We start from the raw sequence: 25,490 nt of genomic DNA on the forward strand, positions 1-25,490 counted from the left end.
ATTGAGTAAGGAAAGAACTGCTTTTCTCTGGCTTGGAGGCACAGCAATGATAAAGACCAGACCTAAGTAGTTGTTAATCCTATACCCAATATGCCCAAAGTAGCTGTTTCCTAACATAACTAATGACACCAGTGAAAATGTCCAATACTGCAGCAGCTCCTTCCTCCCTTTCCTGTTTTACAATCCGATGTAAAATACAGATAAAAGAGCAAATCTGGCTTCCATCCAGAGATACCTATCCTTGTGCTTTTCTACCAAAATGCTCTGTCCTTTGAGCCCTTGCTGCAAGGCGATGAGGTGCTGAGCCCACAGATTTGCTTTGCAGCATGTCAAAACCTTGCAGAAAGGAGTGCCACAAAGCCAAGACCATGGATGTAATTCCATGCGATTTTTTTTTAAATTATCATTATTATTATTTTCCTACAGAAATAAGCAGCAGTGAGGCTCTGGCGGCTCGCTGAGGAACATCTCTTCTCTTTCCAAATCCGTGACCCATCCACAGAGTGCGGATCGGAAAACAGCTCTTTAAAAGAAAATACTCCCGATCCTTGAAATCCCTCCTCGCGCCCAGGGCTTTGCAAAACCTCCGCTTCCTTTTGGCACCCGTCTCCGGATTGTGTCACTCGCCGGCTTAGTTAAGAAGCTGATTTGAATATTGTTTTATCACACTGTGCTTCTCAGACAGCATTGAGTCAGCTTAAAACCAGCGCAGTGTGTACTGGCTCCCAGTTAATTATAGTCATAAAACATAATTTACTTCAGCGAAAGGAAATACTTGAATCCGGAGGGCTCTTCACTGCAGAAGCCGGTTCCTGCATCGGGTTTTGTTTTCCCCCTTTGTCACACAGGGCGTGATGCTAGAGAGTGAATTTTCTGGCTGCGGGATTACAAATCACCGAGCACCGTGTCCAGGCTACTCCTGCTGCATGTGCAATCCAGCGAGGAGGTTTTACAGATGTTTTTTCTTTCTTTTTTCCCCAAATAGTGTTAATGCAGCCCTGGGGGAAGAAAACTGCACCCATAGTAAATAACAGTCTGCATCTTGCTTGTGATTTCCTTGGGAAGCACCAAGCTCCCTCCAGTGGGACCTGGCTCAGTCCCTGGTGGAGACCCTTCACAGGGCCAATTTTTCCTCCAATTTTACCTCTCCAAGGAGCTAAATAATCTCAGTATTAATGTTCTAATGGAGGATTTATTCTCCCAAAGGCCACATGCTTGCAGCGTGGCCCCTTCTGAAGCTCCCAATGCAAGGAGCTGCATCCCGGTCATTTCCTGCCTCAATGTTACAGGAAAAGTTATCCGCATTGTAGGGACAAGATCACCTCATTAAAATCATCTGTTAAATCCATCTCATTAAATAAATCCATCTCATTAAAACACCTGATGGCCTGAGAGCTGAAGGTGGAGACAACAAGAGTTAAGGGCCCTCCCCGCTGTAGATGTAGCTCTTGGAAGCGTCTCAAGAACAGGACCCAGAGTTATTCTAGGAACATTTACATGTGTGAGAGTCTCTCTGCCATTGTCCAGGAGGGGGTTTCTGGCCAGAAACCAGGTCTGAGGTTTACATGAGAGGCTCAGGCTTGCACGGATCAGCAGTTTCTTACCAAGAGGTTGCCTTGGACGAGGGCCCAGATACGGAGAGGCAGCTGGGGAAGGAACGTGGCAGAGGACATACGGTGGAGCTGCAGCAACAGCAACCCACCTTCTTCTTCAAGCTGTCACGAGTGTTTGAAATAGGTGGGAGAAGCGTGGGCATGAGCTGGAATAGCTGTGGAAGGTCCAGCGTGAGCAGCTATTGCTGATGAGCACGTTGGAGGGGACAGCTTTGTTCCTAAAAGCGTTTGAGATATCTGGGAAGGGTAAGAGCAAGGTGGATGTTTTTTGCTGTTGGAATAGTGCATAACAACTCCCCTATCCTCACCTCTTTCCTTCTGGCTCACTACAGAATGAAAAAAAAATCTAATCTGCCTGTTTTCTAGAAAATCTTGCAGGAAATGCAGGTGCATTCAGCTTCCTTCCCACCACATTTCCCCAGGTCCACTCCCTAGTGGCCAGGAGAGCCCCAAAGGAGGGCATGTGGGGTGCTGGGTGAGCCTGGTGTCCTGGTGCAGCTGGACTTACCTTGCTCCCACCTCCAGATCCCCATCTCACCTCCACTCCTCACCATTAGATTATCCACGATACAGAGAGAAAATGCTCAGGTGTAAGTACCTGCAGAGTATGTGCGTTATAACTGCACAAATCCGACATGTCACAAAAACCAGACTCCCAAGGGAAACTGAGGCACTGGGTGGCCCCAAATCCCAGTAAACCTTTAGAAGGTCCCAAACAGAAACCAGCCATTGTGGCTCCAGTGAGCACAACCAGTCAGGTACCCTCCTTTAGGTTTAGTTAAGCCCTAACGAACCAGAGATACGGTTCTCTTCTTCCTCCCCGGCGTACTTCTGAGTACCACAGCATCTCTCAGAGGAGCCCTCCTGCACCAGTGTTACCAGCACTCCCCTGGGCTTTTCTGGTCAGCCCCCCTGGGGATGAAAGGAGAAGCAAGACCAGAAGGGAAATAAAAGCAGTTGGAAAAGAAATGTTCCTTACATTCAGTATTTTATCAGGTCTTCACTTCTACTTCTTTAATCTAATATTGGGAGACGAGAAACACGGTTCCAGGCTTGAGCAGAAAGGACCCTAAGGTTGTGAATGCCAAGGACAAGTCACCCACAAACCTTGGAAGCACAGGCAGATGTGTGCAGAAGAAAACCAAGGGAAAATAAACAAAGACACCCTTAACATGTTGGTTGGATCTCTTACAGTTGCTTGTTTCACTGCAGAGGGTTTTGAAGTTCTCCATTTCCTGGGCGTGCTACAGGAGCAGCAGAGTTGAGACACAAGCTTTTAATGAAGTTTATGTAAATTTGGGTATGTTTATATTTAGCAAAACAGATTTAGGAGCACTAATAAAGCAGCAGATGAGGCGTAGAAAAAGAGATGGTGCAGCTTTCCACCACTGTTATTTTTTAGCTTCCTCCCACCATTCCCAACAAAAAGAGTCTGTTTCTGTTGCCAGTTTTGCTTGAAAACAAGAGATTTAAAAAACCCTTTTATCATGAAATGCTGCCGAAGCACCTCACCAAGTTGCAATGCTGTTGTGCCACATCCCTATATTTTTCCTTTGAGCAGCCAGGGGCAGTTCAGACCCTGTTTGCTTCCCCTTGAAGTAGACACTTTCACCTGCTTGGCTGAAATCTTCCCAATGCCACCAACAGATTGTTGTTTACTGACATGGGAGCCTCAGGACAGGTGAAAGCAAAGGTCAGGGTTTTCAGTATTTGTAGCAGGCTGAAGCTGAAACTGCCTTTTTCCTTTGGAAGAAAGGTGAGGGTTGGTGCAGACACCCAGACGTGCCAGCAGTGGCTGCTCAGGATCCTGCTGGATCTGACTTGTGGAGCCACCAAGCCCTCCTTGGCATGTCCCAACCCTGGGATGGGGCTTCCAAGGAGCAACGAGTGGTCCCAGGTCCCATTTAGAGCAAGCATATCCTTATCAGAAAAGAGCAGAACTCCTCTGTACACACAGGGGAATTCATGTTGAACACAGCTGCCAGCCACAGACATAAAGTAAAGGAGATTTACAGGCTTGTGCCCATATTGGCTGGGTGACCAATGCTCTCTGGGCTGCATCCAGCCTATCTGAACCATTGATCCAGCCCTGCCAGTTCCCTCTCTGCCACAGGGGCCCCTCACTGTGACCATGAAATTGGTCCGTATCGAGCTCAGTCTCTTCTGGCTCAGCCTTTATACTGGTGATTTCTATATTTGCCAGAGGCTGACGTGAAATCGAAGGTTATAAAAATTGTTGCAAGATACTAGGTGAAAGACGCTACATAAATACCACATTTTTTTCCTATTTATTCCATGTCCAGCTTCTTATTTTACCAACTAAAGGGACAAGGACTAAATACTGGCATGGTCAAAGCTTAGGTCTGAGCTGCAGTTTCCCCACACCCCCAGGGCCCCCTCCCAAAAGAAACAAAGCAATGCGGTCCAGCTGGTGATAACAAAACAGCAAAACCAGAGTGCTTTCTGTCTGCCTCCTACATCACTGCAAGGCCAAATTCCTGCCAGACAGACAAATAGCCAACAGATGGGGGTCTTGGTTCTTGTCGGCGTGATTTAATGGGCAGCAGACATGCTGCCTGAGAAAACCACAGCCACTTTCCTTGAACCTAGTCTGAGCTAGCCAATGAGTCTCGAGTTTTCCCCAGGGAGCCCATTCCTATAACACAAAGAGAGTCCTGAAAAGCATGAAAAAATTATATATATATTGGCAAGCACTCATGATATATGTATATTATTTTACAGGAACCAACCATCTGTTTTACCAACATCCACTGGTGCTCCAACACACACTGGGGAGAAAGCTTGCCGAAGCTTTATGTTAGCAAATCAACACCATCGAGCCAAGCATTGCAGCCAGATTTTGGTTGTAAGGCTCTGACAAGAGGAGCAAGGAAATGTGATCCACCAAGATCCACTAATTAGGCAAGCATGTTGATTAGGGAGATTTGTATCTGGCAGGGCTTTTGGTTATGCCATGGCTGTTGGGTGCATGTGAGGCTATCTCCTCCCAGGGAGGACTTCAAAGACCCAGGTCAGCAGTGCAGAATTGGCCAATTAATGGATTTTACCAGGTCACCTCCTCTACTTTCCTCCAGATCATCTGGGAGCAACCAGGAGTCCATCTGGATCAGTCGCCCTGGTGGGACTATCCCCAGGTCAGCACCCATGAGCATCTTCAGTGCATCTGCCGTGTTTTGGACATAGTGAACTCATGGCATTTGCAGGTATCCCAATTTCTGAGAAGTGTTTCCCTGGACAGGAATGGACAACCAAAAGGAGTCAGGTGGGCACCTGGAAGGCAGGTCTTGGAAATGAGAGTTTCTTTCTTAATCATAGATATTTTTGGAGGAAATGGGCTCTTCGAAGCCACCAGCACTCCAACACACTCTCAGATGCCAGAGTGATCCCATTGCATGGGATGATGTGGGGACAGGAAACCAAATCCTCTAAAGACTGACAGATTCACAGCATATTGAGTAAATGGTGAACCTCGCTTGAATTACGAGCTGCACCTTTCTTTTCTCTGCAACCTGAAATGAATCTAAATATCCCTAACTTTGGGTGCTGGAGGAGGACATTTCTGGAAAAGAATTGCTTGGTCCAGGAACCAGCTGTGATTACTAAATTAGAAGACTTAAGACACATAGGAAAAAAAAAAAAGAGAGAGAGAGAGAGAGAGAGAGATGGACTGAAAAGCTAAAAACAAAGGTAAAAATACAACCCCAAACACAGGGTCTGCCCAGGAGCTGTATTTCAGCTTCATTAACATGAGCCCGTCATACCCAAGGAAGGACACTGTGACCACAGCCCAGATCCAGAATGTTAATACCCACCCAAAAGATACAAAAAAGCGGGAAGGAAGCCAGAGCAAAATTCTCCCCATAGGTATTGTACTCAAGCTTTTGAAACATTATAAGCATGAGCAAATCATATCTTGGATAACAAGTGGATGTAAGAGGGTTTAAACAAAGCCACTAGCTTCTGCTGTCTCACAGGACCAGGCCTTGCACCTGCCAAATTAAAATGGATTCCTTGGGGCACCCCAAAAAAATGTTATCCTAGCTGGAGGGCATGTACCAGAGTCACACGTAATGCTGCTTGGAAAGAAAATGTTTTCCTGCTCTTCTGTCAGCCATCAGCCTCTGCACAAGTTGATTATCCCACTGATTTCTGGCCAGGTGTCAGTGTGATGCTGAGCTACTAAGATGCATGAGGACGTCTCCAGCTGAGGGCCAGAGACATCCCAGCTGGGGGAACTGTTGAGTTCATTGTCCAGGGGATGCTGCAGGTTACTGCATCCAGCTCCTGACATGTCAGTGAGTCTCCTTAATCCAAGTTTACATTTTAAAAGGAGAATAGGAACTTCCAGGCAAGAGGATTTATACGTAAGGACTTAACTGTTAAATTTATTCATGGCTAAACTGAGGAGCCCAGAGTTATTAAGGCATGAAATTGTGCCAGTCAATTAAAGCGTCAATCATAGCCAGCCTCATTTAGGAGAGCTGCTTTAATCCCCAAAAAGGAACATTCTTTTGGCCTACGGAGTGAGCACATTGACTTGAAGTTGGGTTTTGTTCCTCAGTTACTGTTCAAAGATTTATTTATTTATTTATTTTAAATTTTTCTGCTGTGCTTCTTTCCAAGTGACATGTGCCATGCTCATATAGAGACACAAATGCAATTTGAGCTGGACATGGGGTAGCTCTAGCGGGCTACACAGCAAACAAACAGTCAAACAGACAAGAAAACTGACCAAAGAGACACTTAAACTGGCAGATATCAGATCTGTAGGATGTCTTTTGTTTATAAGCATAAAACAGATTCTTCTTTTGTTTTTAAAACTCAGCAATTAGATTATTCTTCTTGTCATTTCATGCAACATGTTTATTTGCTCTTAAGGATATTTTTTTTTCTTTTCTTTCCTTTTTTACAGCCCCTCTGGGCTGTAATCCCAGAATGCTGACTGTGTTCGTGATATATTTTTGACAAATTATGACTGTCCTTTGGCCCTAGGTGAAGCACAGCTACAGAGAGCGAGTCATTGCTCGAGCTGCGTTGTGAGTGACAGGGACCATCTCGCATGCCTGATGGTGACAAATTTATGCTCAGAAGAAATGTCTTGTGAGGTGATTTACCTGGAGATGAATGTGAGCCCAGGTGCTGAATATGAACTTAAATTCCTTGTTCTTACACCAATGTGGATGAAACAGAGACAACACAGGCTTAGAGTTGGAGAGTCAGTAGCTTAGGGAGTCTAATGATTTGGCCAAGCTGAAGTTGTACCTGGAGCTAGGTAGAGAATTTGGCTGTCCTTCCAACACATTCGTACATACACCTCATTTGCATCAGTGACCAGCAGCAGGTATTTCACTTGAGCTGGATGTCTGCTGGAAATGAGAACAGCTTTTCAGAGCTCTGTACCACTTGGCCAGGTGGCTCAAGATGGCTTCAAGTTTTGACCATATAGATGTAGCATGAAGTTTCCCATTCCCCTTGGCTTGCCCAGCCACAGTGAATTTTCAGGAGCAACCTGGACAACAAGGGTTTGTGTGTGGGCATGGAAGCTCACATGGAAGCACAGATACAAGACCACACTTCTCTTTTCCCTCCTGGTGCTTTGCTCAAAATCTTGGGAAGGCCATGCATGCTGGTTTCCATGTTCATCTTCCCACCTGTGTCCAGCAAATGGTTCAAACTGGAACTGGGAGGGGAACAAAGGTTTTACATTAACCTCATGAGTTTCAACAAGCGCAAAGGCTTGCATCTGGGCCGGGTCAACCCTAAGCACAAATACAGGCTGGAAGGAGAATGGTTGAGGGCAGCCCTGAGGAGAAGGACCTGGGAGTGTTGGAGAAGGACCTGGGGGTGTTGGTTAAGCTTGACATGAGGCAGCAAGGTGCATTTGCAGCCCAAAAATCAACCATACCCTGGGCTATGTCAAAAGAAGTGTAGCTAGGGGGTTGAATGAAGTGATTCTCCCCCTCTGCTCTGCTCTCATGGGACCCTGTGCTAAGCTCTGGGCCCCCCAGCACAAGAAGGACATGGATGTATTGGAACGAGTCCAGAGGAGGTTGTGAGGGTGCTCAGGGGCTGGAGCAGCTCAGCTGTGGAGTCAGGCTGATGGATCTGGGGTTGTTTGGCCTGGGGAAGAGAAGGCCCCAGGGAGAGCTGCGAGAGGCCAGCCTGTACATAAAGGGGGCTGCAGGAAATCTGGGGAGGGACTCTGTGTCAGGGGGACAGTGATAGGACAAGAGAAATGGTTTAAACTGAAAAAGGGCAGATTTAAGTTAGCTCTAAGGCAGAAATTCTTTGCTGTGAGGGTGGTGAGGCCCCGTCCTATATCGCCCCAAGGAGCTGTGGCTGTCCCATCCCTGGCAGTGCTCAAGGCCAGGCTGGATGGGGCTGGGGGCAGGGGGCTCTGACCATGGCAGGGGGCTAAGGGGGCTCTGAGCTCCCTTCCAACCCACAACATTCCATGATTCTGTGCTTATAAAAGGAGACAAAAAGCTCTTGGCTCATCCCATCCAGACAGCGAAAGCTGACATCATAAGATTGCTCTCTATAAATATCCTGAGCAGGGAGTGTGATAGGTAAGCGCTGGAAACAAAGAGCCATTCCATAAAACGGTCTTGCTGCCAAGCTGGAAACTGCCCAGACCTCGCTGTGAAGACATCAAGGCTGGGAAGGAGAGTGGAGACCTTGGGCATTGCAGCTGTGAGGGTCTGAAAAGCTCTTGAAAGGGCAAAACATTGGGGGAAAGGTTGGGGGATCTTGTTCTTCAGATTGGCCTGGATAAACCCCTGAAAAAGTTCATGCAGCAAGGTGTCTGAGAGGACCCAGGAGGTCCCTCCAGTCCTCCACCCTGCCTCCATAATGAAGCTAATAGCACTTCAAGCCTTGCAGGGGGATGAGAGACTGAGTACATTACAGACGGAAGAGTACCGAGGTGTGACAGTGATTGGAGCATTTTATATACCTGAGACAGTTGCATCTAACTGTAATTTGCAGTATTAAAAACAAGCCTATTTAATTACTAGGCTGCAGACTATTTTTTCCTCTTCCCACCTGCCGTGAGATATTGTGAGGAAAAAATAGCACATGTGCAAAGAGAGCCTTAATAAAAACTTGGGAGAAATTTAAGTGGGTCTCATCTCCATGGGTATCAAGGTAACAGTTTTTTTTTTTGTACTAAGATGATTTCTTCCAAGGCTGGCTGTTTGATTTATTGTCCAGGTCCCAAGCTAGAACATTTCTGTCTTCGCTTTGGCAGTAAGAACAAAAGTACTAAGCATAAGACGTCCACATTGTTTTTCATTTTTTTGATGGATGGTTTGACAGTTGAGAGACTTGTCACTATCATCTCTTTTTTTTCTATCACTTATTTTTATAGGACATTGGTGGGGGGAGAGAATTGAACTTTCCATCAGCTGGTGTCATTTTGTCAGTCAGATTTATATTTTTTTGTTAAATTCCAAATAATGTCTTGTCAGCTTTCTAAAAGCTGTGATATTTTTAAAGTGTCACAGCGTTATATTCTTTGTGGCATGCAAAATGTTGTGTGTGTGTATTTTTAATCACTGACTTAAGGTAAGATTCGTCCCCGATTTAGGATGACCTTGTTTGAATCTGGTTCGATCCTCCTGGGCCAGCTTTGACCTTGATTTGTCAGGTTAGCAAGGCTGAGTAAGCTGAATTTGCAAGCAATGAGACTTAAAAATCCAGCAGCCACATCTTTTGGGTCAATGCATCATTGAAGGAAAGGCTGGCGTCCCACAGCCCCTCTGGGTACATTTACATGGCCAGCTAAGCATTTGCACATCAGTCACATTCAAATTGAACCACGAGACTGCTCTAAAGGGCCACTTCAGCCCAAAATCTTGAGCTGGGCAAAGAGGAAGGGGAAAGCCCTCATGCTGGGCCAGGACCTCCCATGTATATCTCACATTTAGGTGGAGATGTACCCACTGGAGACACAGCTGTTGCAGGATGGATGCTATAATCTGGTGCATTGGCTTCATCCCAGGTCTGACTTAGAGTTTCCAGCCAGCACTGATGTACTCACAATTTTCCCATTAAGTTAAAGACCCATCTTAGTTATTTCTCTATACTTTTCTGTTATTTACTACCTGGAAGATTTCTAAGCCATTTTGCTGTCTGATATTAATGACATCACTGACACAGACTCTAGTTGTCCTTGGATATGTGGAATTTCTGAATTATAACCAGCCACTTATGCCAAGTGTTTTGACCCAGCTTTCCAAGACACAGCTACAGCACTAACTGTGGCAGAGAGATACGCAGGCAGGACAGGATTTATCCATTCAAATTCAGATACCTCCGGTAGAGACACCTGCTCTGAACAAGTCCCTGTGGGCTCTCTTTACAGCACCTGGAAACAAACATTCTGTGTAGGACAGAATTCATCTCATCTGCAGCAGACAGACTGAAATTGGTCAAAAGAATCTGTTCCTTTAAAGTGTTTATTTCTTCTCATGAATGGCAATGGGAGCATTGTGTCAGTACATCAAACATGGGCAAGTGACATGAGTTCTAAATTAAACCTAGATGAAGAGAAGAGTTTGGTGATTCTGGGTGCCAGAGAGGCCAGTGTGTCTTGACACGGCAAAGGTTTGGGAATCCATCATTGGTGCAGCCTGTGAAAGGTAAAAGAAATGTATTTTCAAGTCAGTCTTGTCCATATCCTTTTGAAGCATTTCCTGAAAGAAATTCAAGGAAACATCTAGCCTTTTAAGTCTAGAGACAGTCCCCTATAAGGATTAGATCCTAAAATGCTCTCCTGGGAATAGGCTGTGGGAAAAGATGGCTGTGCCGTGACCCAGAGGAAGAAAAAGAGTACATCCTCTTCAAAGAACTGCAGTTCATGCCCTTTAGCTCCGTTTTACTCTGCTGAATTATTACTGCTACGCTGACAAAGCCCATTTGGATTGCCTGAACTGAGTACCCGAATTCTATAATATGGGAGCAGACTCAGCCACAGGAGCTGTGAGTTAAAGAGCAATTGTGGCTGCTCATGGTATGAGAGTAACCTACTGGGATGGGCAACACGTGTGTGCCAGTTCTTATGAGGAGAGGTTGCCAGAGGAGTATTTCCCCAGGCTAGAGGTGCCCTCAATATAGTCTTAAAAAATTATCCTTTAGAGCACAGGCTGTTTTGGGTAGTAACCAGTGTATGGAAGTGGATGTGCCCAAGAGTCAATAGCCTTTAGGTTTGAGCTCAACTCCTTTTTAGAGACTTGTTGCCAGGCCTCTCTGGAGTAGGGGAAGGCATGGTCCCCCTCTCCATCCCTTTTCCTGCCTCTTTTTGCAGCTCTGTGTGGTGATTTAGGAGACTGGGTGATAGAATTCAAACCTAATAATGGGATTGCGCTGATGTATTGATTTACTCTACATCTGATGGTTGCGCTGCTTTATTCCTCTCTGGGCTCAGTAGTATTACTTGTAGTTCATCTTCAATGATATGTCTCTCCTTGAAGCTTTTCTAAAAAATGTATTAGTGAGCTTCATAAAATGTACATGTTGAAAAAAAAATACAAAGGTGGAAAGGTGCTACATCATGATGATTTCCAAAAGCAACACATCCTGGATTGCTTTTTGTTTCATTTTCTTTCCCCGATCTTTGGTTCTTGCAGCATTTTCTCAGAACAATGTTTTTGCTTTCTCTGTAATGTTTCTATTACTCCTGCTAACATTTTTTCAACCACAGATGCAACTTTAGATTCTTTCTAAAAGAGGTATTACAGGCAATTGCCTATTAGAAAACAACATTATATTATAAAATAGTGAGGCATAAAATATCTAAGTTCATTCTTGGGGGGGGGTCTTTGGGCTAAAATCTGATTATTATTATAGTTAGTGCCAGTTTTGAAAACTTTATTGGGTGCCCCAGAGAGAGCTTCTTATTTCCAGCACTCTTTAATGTTTTTTAATCTTTCTGTTGTTAAACAAAGGACTCATCATCATTAGCCATTTCTCATCAGTTTTCATTTAATTGCTAGTGGAAAAACATAATGAAGTAAGTGAGGAAAAACAGTGAGCTGAACTTTCAGAGATCTGCTTCCCAATGGGATTTGTAAGTAAATTGTTGTTTTGGCATCAGGGCACGTATATGGGTGGTGGGCAATGAAGTCTGTAGCTACTGAAGACAGATGCCTCTTTGGTGACTATGCCAGAAACACTATTCTTTCTCCCAACGTGCCATGAACAGCTACTTACAGAGAAAGGCATTGCCTGAAACCATCTGCTGCCCAGCTATTTGGAAGGCAATTTCATCCCCTGGTTTGATCTTGCAGTCCCGAGCCCCATGCTAATTACTCTTAATTTAGATGCTGCACTTATTTATTTATACTGCTCTTGTGCAGACCCTACAGCCCTGGGTTTGTGTTGCCAAGGTTTGGCAACCTTAAAGACTCAGAGGTTCTCTGCACCCTTCTCCTAGCAGTCTTCCACAATACCCAGAGGAGATTATGGCTCTGAGAGCCCCACATCTGATCTGTTTGAGCTATTTCCCCAAGGACTGTTGTGTTGGCAGGTCCATGGAGGTCCATGCCCAGGTGGGACACGAGCTCTGGGTGAGCCATCAGGGATCTCCAAGGTGCTGGGTATTTGGATTGCACCCCAGGGACAAGGTGTCTGCAGGCACCATTACACATATCAGCCTCTTTTGCATGTTGGATTTGTTCTTGCTAAAGGCTGTTGGCATTCTGATGTCTTTTGAAGATATAACAGAGAAGAGAATCCTGAGAAATGACAACACTTAGCTCTGAGTAATGCCTCCAAGGACCTAGATAGTCAAACAGAACCATTTTCTTTAAACTGCATCGATTTCCATATGTAGCTCAGATTTCCTGACAATGCTGTAGAAATGTGGTGTTTGGGAAGAGTGTGGCTTGTTATGAAGAATGTCTCTCCTTCAGCCTTAAGAGAAGATGAAAAAACTCCAAAGCCCTTAAAAAAAAACCAGAATATTCTCTTCAAAGTAATTAAGAGGTAACTGACCTATCCAATCACACCTGAGAGTTATCAAAATCCTCAGCTTGGAGATCTGCACTCAGTCGTGAGATGGAAGGGAAGGAACATGGCAGTATGAAGTTGAAGACTGGTGGAAACCACAGGTAACCCACACATGGCCTTGCTAGGGCATTGCAGGACCATGCTCACAACCTTTTATCGCTTCCCATTTCAGGAGAGCATCTGCTTGGCATGTGGCCACAGTTCATCTGGGTCGGTTTGTAGCAGGCACATGACGCAAACTGCTGCCCAAAGCTTTGGTCTGTGAGTCAAATGGCCGAGGCATTTCAGAATCTAAAAATGTCCATTTGGCATTCAGATTGTCTGCATTCAAATAGAAAAATCACAGGCTTAGAGCAGAGTCCCTGCGAGCTGTGCTAATCATTCACAAGCACATGGCCGTGTTGTCACGTAATGTCACCGAGCGTCTGGCTCTTGGCCACTCTCTTCCTCCCTCTTCTCCTAATTGCTGTGTTAAAAGACCATTGACTGTGTTCAAAGGTTCAGAGATATGAAGCTAGAAACTGCAGGGAGGCTGCAGAAGTGGATAATAACACAGTTTTTAGGCAACCTTTCTTATCACCTGGAAAGAGTTAATTTTCCTTGTCTTTTGCATGGGCTGGAGCATTGCAAGTTTCCAGCTAGCTACCAACACGACTCTCACACATCACACACATACACTGCAGCCTAGAAAGATTTTCCTTTTTTTTTTTTTTTTTTTCACTGCTAGAGCAGTTCTTTGGCAAGTGGTGCAGCAGCAGACGAGTCCTGCTGCTGTCCAAGGTCCGTGTGCTTGGCAGCGGGAGCAGGAAAACGAACAGCGCATGCAGGCTGCCCAGATCTGAGCCTGGGCATGTCTGAAATAGCTGGGATGTGGCTGCCTTGGAGAGGGGCAGGTTCAGGGCTTGAACTCATGGATTTGGTGGGGGAGACATGGCAGAGTTAGCACATAAATCCCTGGGGCTGAGCTAGGTGTAGTGGCATGAATACAGAATCATAGGATAACCCCAGCTGGAAGGGACCGGCAGGAATCCAGCGCCTGACTCCACACAGAACCACCCAAAAATCAGACCATGTGTCTGAGAGCATTATCCAAATGCTTCTTGATCTCCAGCAGTCGAAGGACATGGAGCCTGACCAGTTTATGAGCACTGTCCTCCTTCAGGTTGGATGTCAGACCTTCTTCTAATTCGGCATGCAGGGAGAGCCACCTGGACTGCGACACCATGCCGTGCTGCACCTCCACCTTCCCTGGGCCACGTTTCCACAGGACATGCTGCTTTTTCCCCCTTTTTAGGAGAGCTGTGATACTCTTGTCATGGAGAAGCAGCTATCTCAGATAGGAAACAACCCAAACAAGAGTTTTCCTATAGTGCAAACAGCTGCCCACCTGGGTGACCAAGGGGCCAAGCCCAAGGTTCACCCAGGGAGAAGTACTGATGTGACCAAAGAGAGCTAAAGGCAGCTGTCTGTTTGCAAGGTATGTCCTGCTCCTCCCAGAACATCATCTTTCAATCTGCTTGTTGTTCTTGATTTCATTCAGAATTGTATGTTCTATGTGAAAGATCTTGTGGTCAATTGAAAGAAAGCGGCACCACATAACACGGTCTGTTTCCTTCGCTGCGTGCCAGCGTGGAGAAGGGCTGCAAATAGCCACCCGTTGCCTGGGGTTTTGCTTCTGCTTTATCTCAGAATAATGCACAAGATGGAGAGGAGGAACAGAGTCAGGGAACTGAAGATGTTGTGTGCTGAATATGAGATGTTTACAGATAAAAATGGCAATAAAACAGGCAAAAGGAAAACCATTTCTTATGTAAGATGTGGCAAGTGTCACATAGCTGGTGGTTATATTGGACATGCAACTTGAATAGTGCTAGGAGAACACTCAGAACAGAAGGAGCTGTTGCACATGGCAGGTAGGAGATCTGTAAATTGTCTTGCCAGAGAACGTGGTACTAAATATTTACATGAGCTTGAGTGAGAGACTAGAGAAATCATCTAATTCATAGAATAATGAGGTTGGAAGGGAAAGCTTGGTATCTCTGGTCCAATGAGCTGCTCAAAGGAAAGAGAGCTTCAAAGGTAGGTCAAGCTGCTCAAGACCTGGTCCAGCTGAGGCTTCAATGCCTCTGAAGAAGGACATTCCCCCCTTCTTCCCTCTAATCCTACTCAAGGCAGTGTCTGAACACAATCCGTCCTCTCCTTCACCTCCTGGCCATGTCCTGAGCTGCTGGGTGCCCCAGCCTGGGCTGCTACATGGCGTTCTCCCAACCCAGAGGCAAGAGCCTCTTTATCTATCAATATATCTTTGGAAAAAAAATATATCTTTGGAAAAAGAGGCCTTGGTTGTTGCAAGGAAGCTTGCCCAGAAACCATGTCAAAGCAGGAAGTTTTCTGAACTAAAATAGATGGATGCTTTGACAGCAGTGGAGCGTGGGAGGGCGTATGATCCACACTCACCTCGTTTCAGTGTTCTTCCTGAGGCTTCTCCTTATGTCACCTGCTGGAGAAGTGCTCCTGGCTATGTTTTTTATTTCCCCCACTGCAACCATTCTTTATGCTAACCCTCGGACACACAAGACTGCTGCACAGCCCCACTTTTCAAAGCTGAAAGGCGTCTGAGAGACACAGAAACCCTGACAGTCCCGGTGCCTGGGGGATTTATGTGCTTTGATCTGATCCAAAGCCATTCAAAAAACCCAGCCTTCGGTCCTTGGTGAATTTGGGGTGAGAAGCAGCTCCAGCAGATCTGCAGGGACCTCACAAACAATTTTTATTTTCGTTCAGGAGCAAAGGGAGCTGCAAACAGAAGGAGTTGGGGGCTTTTATAGCACATTTATGGTGTGTAGCATCTCCCTGATAGTGGTACTGGCCCTACCTTTGCACTGTGCATCCTGTGGGAGAGGTGGGGTGTCCTGTCCCTCTCCTGTGGGCACGATGATAACTGGGAACCCCAGCTGCTGGGGAAGGAATAAGGCAGAGGTCTACAATCCGTAACTGGCCCAGGGAGGGTGAATGGGGATGATCACTCATTCTCCTTCCTAATGCAAAGGTTAGCCAGCCTAATGAGCTCAGCAGACAGCAGGTTCAAAATGAGTGAAAGGAGGTAGTTCTTCACCTGAAAAAATAATTAGATTGTGCAGCTCATTGTCTCAGGATGTCAGAGTAGGAAAAACATAAATAGGTTAGAAGAGAAGCATCCATGGGAGGTTATTAAACGAGAGCGCTTCTGGCTCAGGAAGTTGCTGAACCTATGATTGCTGGGGCAGAGGAGGATGCACCAGAGGTACCACAACACGTTTGCTGGGTTTCTTTCTCTCTCTGTAAGCATCCACCACTGCTCAAGGTGGGGTCCAGGGATAGATTAGCTCCAGTCTGACATGGAGCAGCTCACCTAATAACGTGTGACCATCAGGAGGTGGTAGCAGCAGCAGGACTCGAGCGGAGGTGAGAAACGTGGGGATTTCGCTGAGTTGTCCTCACAGATCTCCAACACGTTTCCCATCCACAAAAGTGCTGACTTCAGAGGATCTGGGAAGTCTGGTGCTCTTTGGGCAGAGACATGCAGGCTTTCACTGCCTTGGGCTTGTCTTTACTTCTCGAGCTGATCTCCACTGCCTTTGCTCAACGTCGTTGTCAGCATTTTGCAAACCCCAGCTGGGGCAGCCGTAGGGGTTTGTCAGAATTGTCTTTGCTCCCCAGATCACTTTTGCATGCGTTTCTGTACATATTTCCTCTGCACGCAGAGTAGAATAAAGAGCTGACTTGAGACCTACTCATTTTATGCCTGAATTACTCCAATTTTCTCTGCCCGAGGCTCCTCATTCTTTCTGACTGCGTTGCTGCTAGTCTGCTGGGAATCTCTCATTGCCTGGGAAAGTTTCTCTTGCCCTCCTAAATTGATACTTTTCTCAAGGAACTCCGATTTTTGCCTCTTAAATCTTACACAATTTGGTTGGACACTTGCATGCACACTTACATTGGTTTCAAAGTGGCTCTGATATTTTTTTTTAAGCATTCTTTTTTTAAAGATGCTAAATGCATTGATTCCTGTCTGATTAAAATAATACACAACACAACACGGAGTATTTTCAGCATGATTTAGCAGCGCATCTACAAGGATCTCGACTGGCTTAACTAAATGGTTGGTGCTCACTCGTGCACGGAAGAGGCCTTGCTGTCTTTGGATGCAGGCTATTTTGTTTAATCTGAGCACAATTTCATCTTGGAGAGTTAAAAGGCAAGAGTTTAAGCTGAGGTCAATACAGCTTGGGACAGTAACTGCCAGAAAGATCATGCAAGCCACCTCATTATTTTTTTTGCACAAAATGTTTTGTTTCAGTGAATCTATCTTATCACATTTAAATGGTTTTGGATGTAAGCTTTTTGAATAGTTTCTGGGAACAAAGCTATTCTTTCAAGCAGAACTATAGCTAAAAATGAAATAATAATAACAATAACAATAATAATAATAATAATATGACCAGACAGATGACCACAGACCGAAATAAAACATTCAATTCCAGGATAAGTGTTGAATTTTAAGATAAACAAACCATTTTTCTTGATCCCTAACTTACAAGAAGTTTTGCTTTGAACCATCCAGAATCATATTCTTTCCTCTCCTCTTTTTCCTCCAGAAGAACCATCAAACAAAAAACCTCCACTACCCGTATGACTTCATTTTAAAGAATCAAACACTTTTTCAAGGCTCTCCTACAGTCTGTTTTTAAGCAGTGCTATACATGCCACCAGAACAAGGATGTTCAGTGGAATTAAACAAGATTATGAATTTTGAAGGCAGTTTAAGAACCCGTAATGCAGAAAATGAGTAAAACCATGCCACTATGATCTTATGCATATGTATATATACGTAACAGCAGAACAACCAGACTCTTGCTATGTGCTGAATGTGAAGTGGGCTGTCTTGGGACCTTCACATGCAGATGAGACGTTCTGAATTAGCAGCTGGTTAGTTTTAATCCAGACAGCGCAGTCAAAAGGGCACTGCTAGCTCTGTGGCAGGGAAGGAGGTGGGGAGCCCAGGAAACCAGACCCTGAAGCAAATTCATGTCCCTGTGGCTGGCCAGATCCAGCGACCAGCTGCTGCTAAAATGTTGTGATAGAGCTAATGCTGGCCCATAGTGTTTTCTGGAAGGAGGTTTGTTTTTCATAAATGGTCCTGAGATGGGCAAAGTGTGCTCTAGAGAGATGGTATGGGGGGGGAACTGTTGTAGGGGTCTGGAAGCAGAAGCATCAGGAGAAATTCCAACCAAGCTGGGGAAGGGTGATGAGCAGCATAGTACACCAAGGTGGTCAGGCACTGACATGGGAAAGAGGTTTAGCACATGTTCATGTAGGGGCAGTGGGAAAGCAAGACAGTGAGGGTATACTCACGCCTTCTCCTGCCTTGTTGTGTCCCTGGGATCTCTGGTTTGCAGGATGTAAGGCCATAAGACATCACAGGGACACCGCTCAGGTTTCCCTGGGCAATGACTTCTCTCCTTGGCAGAACATTGGAGGACACATCCTAAATACTGGCCTATAACAAGGCAGTTCAGTGAGGCTGGGTTTTGTGCTGGTTCTGGACAGGACTGTCACTGTGTAGATGCACATCAGCCTCTGAGCAGAAGGGGCTAGGCTCTGAATATGAAGCAGGAGAACAACTGGACTGTTGCTGTGCCCAACCTTTTGGCCCTTTGGGACACTCTCAGTGGGCTTGAGCCAGTTGCCCTGCTCATTTGGAAATTGCTGTGAATCACCAGTTTAAACTGGGCACCCTGTTGAAAAAAAAAAGTCAAAAAAAGGTCAAATGCAAAGGGGGCTGCAGGAAGACAAGCCCTATCATCACATGAACACAAACCCACAAGAAAATACACAGAAATAAAGAAACCAGTCTGTATTTTTTTAAAAAAGATACATCACTTTTAGTGTATTTTTTTCAAGCTTGCTGGACATCATACTGAAGCACTGTAAAGCTGTCAGAGAAATTATATACTTTTTTCTGTTGTCAACCAAAGCGTGCTTTTATAGAGTCAATTAGCCACAAATTATGAACACACATCACTTGTCTGAGAATGAATTAGAGTACACCCCGATGAACACATCCATCCTTTGCTCACTGGCCATCTCCCTGATGAGGACGCCATCAGACTGTCCTATCCAACCACAGAGGGAACTTGGTGTCCAGCCGTGTTGCATCCCACAAACGCGCCTCTTTCAAGTGCCGCAGTGCTACAGTGTGAGGGGAAGGAGGGTCATTGGTATTACGGCTCTGACGTGCAAACTTGGACACGAGCTCAGTGTGTAGAACGCAATCACATCGGTGGGAAGAGTTCCTATAAGCTGGGATGTCATGAGTGCCTGGATCTACGATGGAGCCTGCAGCTGCTGTTGTAGCTGATAAGGGAAGTGCAGCCAGCATCATCTTTACATAGTACATCCTGTGCTCTCCACCGACCTTAGAGCCCTTTTCGAAGGTGGAGAGCCATAGTCTTATCAAGCTTTTTTTGTTGTTGTTGTTTTGTTTGTTTTGTTTATTTTGGTTGATTAGGGGAGGGGAGTAGTTGCTTTTCCTTTTTTGTTGTTTTCATTTTATTTTTATTTTTTTTTAACAGATGGGAAAACTGAGGCACAGAGAGGTGGTGTGACTTGCCCACAGTTGGCAGTAGACCTTGGATCCCCCTCGGTCTCAGCTCCCAGCCGGGGCATGGTGAGAAGGGAAGGCTGCCTGCTCATTTCCCTTCAGGGCAAGGAGAACGGCATCTCCTCCTGGGGTGAGGGAAGGGTGCTGCTCTCAGCAGCGACATCTGACAGGGGGCAATGGCACGCGTGGTTTCTTCCAGCCCTGAGGGGCAGGAGAAGCAAGGAACCTGAAATGGAGGGGCAGGAGTTCGTCGGTCAGGCACTGAGCTAGAGGACACGGCTCTACAGGATGCATTCGTGCCTCTCTGTGGCTTTCAGGGCCTCGTGCATGCTGGCGGCGGAGAGTCTCCTGTTGATGTTCCTGTACCTACACCTCAGGAGGTTCCAGAAAGTAGTCCTCAAGTCTCGGTTAAAGAAAGCATAAATCAAGGGGTTGATGAGGGAGTTGGTGTACCCCAGCCAGAGCAGAGTCCTCTCCAGCCGCAGCGGCATGCAGCTGCAGTGGATGCCGCAGATAAAAGGCCGAGCCGTTGACATCAGGAAGAACGGGAGCCAGCAAAACGTGAAGGCCCCAACGATGATACCGAGGGTCCTGGCCGCTTTCTGCTCCCGTTTGAAGATGGAAATGTTCTTTCTGTCTTGCCGGAGCAGTTTGGAGAGGGTGGCGCATTCCTCCACTGCCTTGGTGCGCTTGGAGCTGTGGTGGCCCCGGCTGGAGGCCTCCAGGCAGTAGACACCCTCTTCTTCGTAGTGCTTGGGGAAGTTCATGAAGCGGTGCTTCTCGGCACTCACCTTGGCAGCTTTGTAGATCCGGCTGTACATGACGAGCATGACCGCCATGGGGATGTAGAAGGCAACCCCCGTGGAGTAGACCGTGTACCCGAAGTCCTGGCTGATGAGACAGACCCTCTCCACCGTGACGTTCTTGGCCCAGCCAAAGAGAGGAGGAAGCGTGATGGAGGCGGACAGGAGCCAAACGATGAAGACCATCTTGGCCATCAGCTTCCCGTTTTGTCTCACGGGGTATGTCAGCGGCCGGGTGATCCCCAGATACCTGCAAAAAGAAGAGTTGCAGAGCTTAGGAGAGTTGCAAGGTATGAGTTCATTTGGTTGGTGTTGGGTGATTTTCATTCCTCATCAGCTTTCCATGCTCCGTGACATGAGAATTTCATCCTGGAGAGGGAACAAGAAATGAATTCCCCAAAGGAAAACATTCCCAGGGAGCTGCAATATCTTCTGTGTAACTTCACACCCTCCATTTCTCTAGCCTAAAATCCCATTTCAGTTTTTTTCCTCTGCTTTCTTCATACCATGCGTGACACAAGATGCCATTGAATTGCTGAGGTCTGGGCTCCATGTGGCCTCCTTGGGATTAAAAAATCTTAAGAAAATTTAGTTTTCTACCAGAACTAGTTTGTACAGAGAACTCACAACAATTTCCAGTGATGGCATGTAGCTCATTCCAGCCTATGGCCCACCCAGGGAAACCCCCAGGAAGGAGAAGGGTGATCTGCAGACTAATGCTTGGACACCACAGTCAGTACAACACATCATCCCTCTCTCCATCCAGCCTGCAATATTAGGGCAAACCCAAAGGTTCCTGCAACATCTGCTGGAAATGATCTTTGGAAACCAAGACTGGAGCAAGTGCCTATTGCAAACATCTGGAGCAGCTGCTCCCATGGATCATTGGTTGCTCCTGAAGAGGTGGTGTCCCCGGGGCATAAAATGGATGGAGGTCCTGGTGGGAGATGCCAAAAGCATGTTGTGAACCGTGGATTCATAAATTTTGATGTCTGGAGTTAATAATCTTGTTAATCTGATTGAAAGGGGGATGGAGACTACATCAACCATCAGCTCCTGGTTACACTACAGCACGTGATTTTGAAACATCCCCAGGCTTGGGAGGATTTGTATGACTTAGACATGTCAGCTGTTAGCTGATAAATTGCAATTGTACACTAATAAATCAGCAGGGATTTGGCCGCTGCCAGCCTGTGCTCCCACTGGAAAACCTCCTATTCCATCTCAATGAGTGCAGCAAAACCCTCCAGCTGTTGTGTGGTTTTAGGTTACAGACTCTTTGCCTCAAACCCTGGCCGCTGTCAGGAATTCGTAGGCATTTTTAGGCAGGATCAAGTCACCTCTTAATTGCCTGGGATAAACTGGGTCAGGCCGGAGGGGAAGTGAGAACAGCAGCTGTACGGACAGTTTTTTGCTAAAAGCATTTCTGGGGAAGAACGGCCTTTTCTGCCAAAAGGAAAACTTCTGCAGAGAATTGTACCCCTGATGTATCATTGTTTTATTATCATTTTTTTCCAACACTCAAACCATCTCATTGTAGGTGTTAGCAGATTTTTCTTCCCTGATTTTTTTCCCTTCTCCGAATCCTCCCCCAGGAGTGGAAAAAGATGGAAATAAAAAAAATTATTCAAGTCTCTCTTCCCTCCCCAGTGCCAAATAAATTCAAAGCCCAAACTATTCTCCTCTGAATCTCAAATAAAATGAATTTTACTTTTTTTTTTTTCTTTTTCATTTTTTTTTTTTTGTATTTCCTTCAGCTGGTCTAAGTCACAAAACAAACAAACAAACAAAAAATACAAGCCAAGCACAACTCTACACACCCACCGATGTTGTTTGAACACCCAGCAGTGATGCTGGCTGCAGGATGATGTTCGTGGGGGTGAAGGCAATGCAGCCTCTCTAGAAAACGCTGTTAACCCCATGGAAAACCTGTCTGCATTGGGAAGAATGAGACCTGGTGGGATGGAGATGGGCAACAGGGATGGTTTTAATGCTGTACTTCCAAAAAAATACCACCTCCTCCTTCCTGCCCAGTCTGAGCTCAGTGAGAATGGAGCTGAAAGATTGGGGTGGACAGATGCTGCCCCAGATCCCTCCTGCTGCAGGCTCGGTGCCCTTTGATCTGGGAGAGAGCCATGCCCTGCTGCTGCATCTCCCAATTCAGCACCAAAAATCACAGATCCAGGCCAAGAACTTTGCACGCTAATATCTGCTGCGCCGTGTGATGCCCTTCGTTATGCCACCACCGAGGTTTCTTTAGAAGCCGATCCACTTGGGATTTGCTGAAACTTCAAGGAATTTACAGGCTAGCCCAGCAAAATGCAGCGACGAGATTTAAAAGGCAGGCAGAGCTGACACATTTCATCCTGTGCCACCACTGCTGGAGGACACGGGGCAGTTTTGGGGTCTCTGCCTACGGCTGTGACGAGAGCCCAGCAGCCACAGCCATGCGGGAGGTGCGCTTGCACGGGCAGGCACTGGGATGCAAATTGAATTCCCTCGCTCTGATTCATTTGTGTGTGTGTGTGTGTTGTTATTAATCAGGTTTCACGGTAATCAGGTAAGAAAAGCCAGTTCCTGGAACAGTGGTTTGCTGGACATTTGTGCGACTTTGTGGGACCGTGCCACGCAGAGCTGATGGTGACCGCTTTTTTGCTGTTCCATCAAAATAAGTAAATAATATATATAAAAAAGGGATGTTCCACGTCCCTGCTCCACTGGTGCAGCCTGAGCCCTGCCCCAGGCTGGGTCCATCACCACCAGCCACCTGGACCAGCCGATGCAGGACATTTATTCCAAGCTGAACAGCAACCACTGAATCCTTACATCAGGGATTAAACAACAAAGGGAAGCAAAACCTCTCCAAGGTGCTGCAGCCGGTGAGCTGGGAGAGGACCAGCTCACACCATGCAGGTCAGCTGAGCCCAGACAAACCCAGAGCTGAGGTTTCCTGCACCCCACTCTTTTGCTACATCCCATTTGGCCTTTTTCTTTGGCCAAGTTTAAGCTCCGTCTCTGCTTCCAGGCTTCATCCTGCTGAAGGAGAAGAGATCTCCAGGTGGAGGAGGGTGGGCAGCTGGGGGCCAAGTGCCCATGTCCAAGGCCAGGGGTGGTGGGAGCACCCACGGGAGCTTCTCAGCCAGCTGGAGAGACAGCACGGGGACCCACCTGGCCTGGGACATGCTCAGATGAAGGACACAGGAGAGGCAATCCAGCAAAGTGATGTGTACATTTCATCCCCCTGGCTCTTTTAGGAAGCATCCCATCTACTGGGGACAACATCAGTTTGGAGCCTGCTATCTGCTTTCAGGTAGGAAACACCCACCAGGGAGAAGGGAGAGCCCCAGTCTTTGCCTGGCAAATAGACAGAGATTTTTTCCTCCATCAAGACAATTTTAAACACTTTGAGGGGCTTCTTTTATCAGCGCCTTGGCATCTTTACAGAGTTTCATCAAACGCTGAACATCCAAACTTTTTTTTGTTTTGTTTTTTCTTCTTCTTTTTTTTTTTTTTTTTTTTGGCAATAAAGAATCTATAACTTTGGCAGGCTTTTATATAAGAAAAATGTAAGAGAAAGATGGATGTTTCCAGCATATTTTTTTTCTGATTTAAAAGAAAATCAATCAAACTCCCCTTCAGAGAAGACTCGTTCTACCAGCTTCAATCAAGAGGCTTTTAGAAAGCGCTCTGCATTAATAATCAATAGTAGCAGCCCACGTTTTAATAGTACCTGTCATCTTGGGCAAACCGAGCATCTTTTATATCTGAGCTAACCAAAGTGTGAGGACACTTCGGCCGTCGATAAAAATTATGACCTCCTCTCTGGCAGGAGCAGGCAGCTGCCTGACGGTGCGGACCACATCACCATCAGGACGGGACTAGAGGAAGTTCTGATGCTATTAGACGATCTTTAAGGTCATTAGTTGATCTTTAAGGTCCCTTCCAACCCAAACCATCTGTGGTTCAATGATTTTATGCATCCTAGGGTATGCCAAGGGAAGGAAGTATCGGTGCTGTCCCTCTTCTTTCTTGCAGGGCAGGAGAAATTGGAAACGGGTGGAAATTTCAGTAAATCCCCCTCTGAACAGCTATTTCATCTCTTTTGGAGCAAGTGTTGGAGGTTCTGTGCGAGCTCAGCAACCCTTTTGCTTTAGCTCTGCTTTGCATCAGCACAGAAGCTGAAATGTCTGCTTCTGGAGATGTTTCCACCAGGGGTTAAGCCCCAGATCCTGCCCATCCTAAGACCAGGAAGAGGTGACAATACAGGCATGGTCCTGGATCCCTCCATCCACCTCCATCGACTGCCTGGGGGAGCGAGACTGGTGGGTTGATGAAGAGCAATGATGATTTTGGGGGTGCTCAGGGCAATCCCTGCAGCCCATTCCTGGGGACTCTTGGGGCAGAAAGCAGCGGGATGGTGCCCCAGCCACCTGCTCCTCCTCAAGGGCATCAGAGGACATCCCAACTATTCCCTTTCCCTCCTCAAGCATGGGATGGATGGAGCACATCCAGCCATCCAAGCCTGAGGTGGGCTCAGCCATGGGGACATCCACCCCGTCCCTCTGCCCCGCTGGCCCTCCCTCAGCTGAAATTACAGCCTTTTACTCTTTTGATCTTGTCCCCTGCTCAAAAAGCCTCTCTGAAAATTCCCCTCACACCACTCAACTTCACCATTTGGCGATGGGGGAATGAGGGTCTGGGAGCAAATTCCTCCTGACACGGCATGGTCCTTGCATGGATGCACACAAGGAGTGAGCCCGTGCCAGGAGAGCCGGGCTCTGCAGCAGCCTCCTGCCCTCCCAGCTCCTTCCTCCATCACGCTGGTGAGGTCTGAATCCCAGAAGGGTCAAGATTTGTCTAAAACCACCAAAACCTGTGCTGCTTCCTTTGCTGCAGCTCCCTTTTCCTCACCCAAAAAGGACAGCGGGTCTTGCACAGCCAGCACCGGTGATGCTGCAGCAGGGCTGAGCACGAGATGGGTGCAGGGTGCTGGCAGCATTTTGGGGATGCTGCAGGATGCTGCCCTGCTCCGGGGCTCCTTGGAGCCCCCAGAGCTTGTCTGGGTGTGCTGGGCAGGGATGTGCCCCCGGAAAGTTGGGTGCCCACAAGCACCTCCATCATTTCCCAGTGGAAGGAGGTCGTGCCGTGGTTGTAATGGTTGTCCTAAAGGGTCTGTCCTGGGCGGTGTGTTTGGGACGGGGGTGTCCAAAGGAGGGATGGGGAATGAAGGGTGAAGGGGATGGAGAAGAAGAAAGGAAAGGAAAAGGGAAAGGAAGAGGGAAAGGAAGAGGGAAAGGAAGAGGGAAAGGAAGAGGGAAAGGAAAAGGAAAAGGAAAAGGAGAAGGAAAAGGAAAAGGAGAAGGAGAAGGAGAAGGAGAAGGAGAAGGAGAAGGAGAAGGA

General features: G+C 46.7%; 1 protein-coding gene across 2 annotated transcripts in view; it reads right to left on the minus strand.

The window, feature by feature from the left end:
* Positions 1-18,525: 18,525 nt before the first annotated feature.
* LOC118165978 (5-hydroxytryptamine receptor 7-like) overlaps positions 18,526-25,490 on the minus strand; it is a 9,990-nt gene continuing 3,025 nt past the window's right edge. For both annotated transcript variants that reach the window (XM_035324466.1, XM_035324465.1), the window contains exon 3: positions 18,526-20,340. In XM_035324466.1, the coding sequence (XP_035180357.1) occupies positions 19,569-20,340 (772 nt within the window). In that variant the 3' untranslated portion in view covers positions 18,526-19,568. The remainder of the gene's footprint in view (positions 20,341-25,490) is intronic.

Source organism: Oxyura jamaicensis, chromosome 4 (assembly GCF_011077185.1).
Source record: "Oxyura jamaicensis isolate SHBP4307 breed ruddy duck chromosome 4, BPBGC_Ojam_1.0, whole genome shotgun sequence".
Lineage (NCBI taxonomy): Eukaryota > Metazoa > Chordata > Aves > Anseriformes > Anatidae > Oxyura > Oxyura jamaicensis.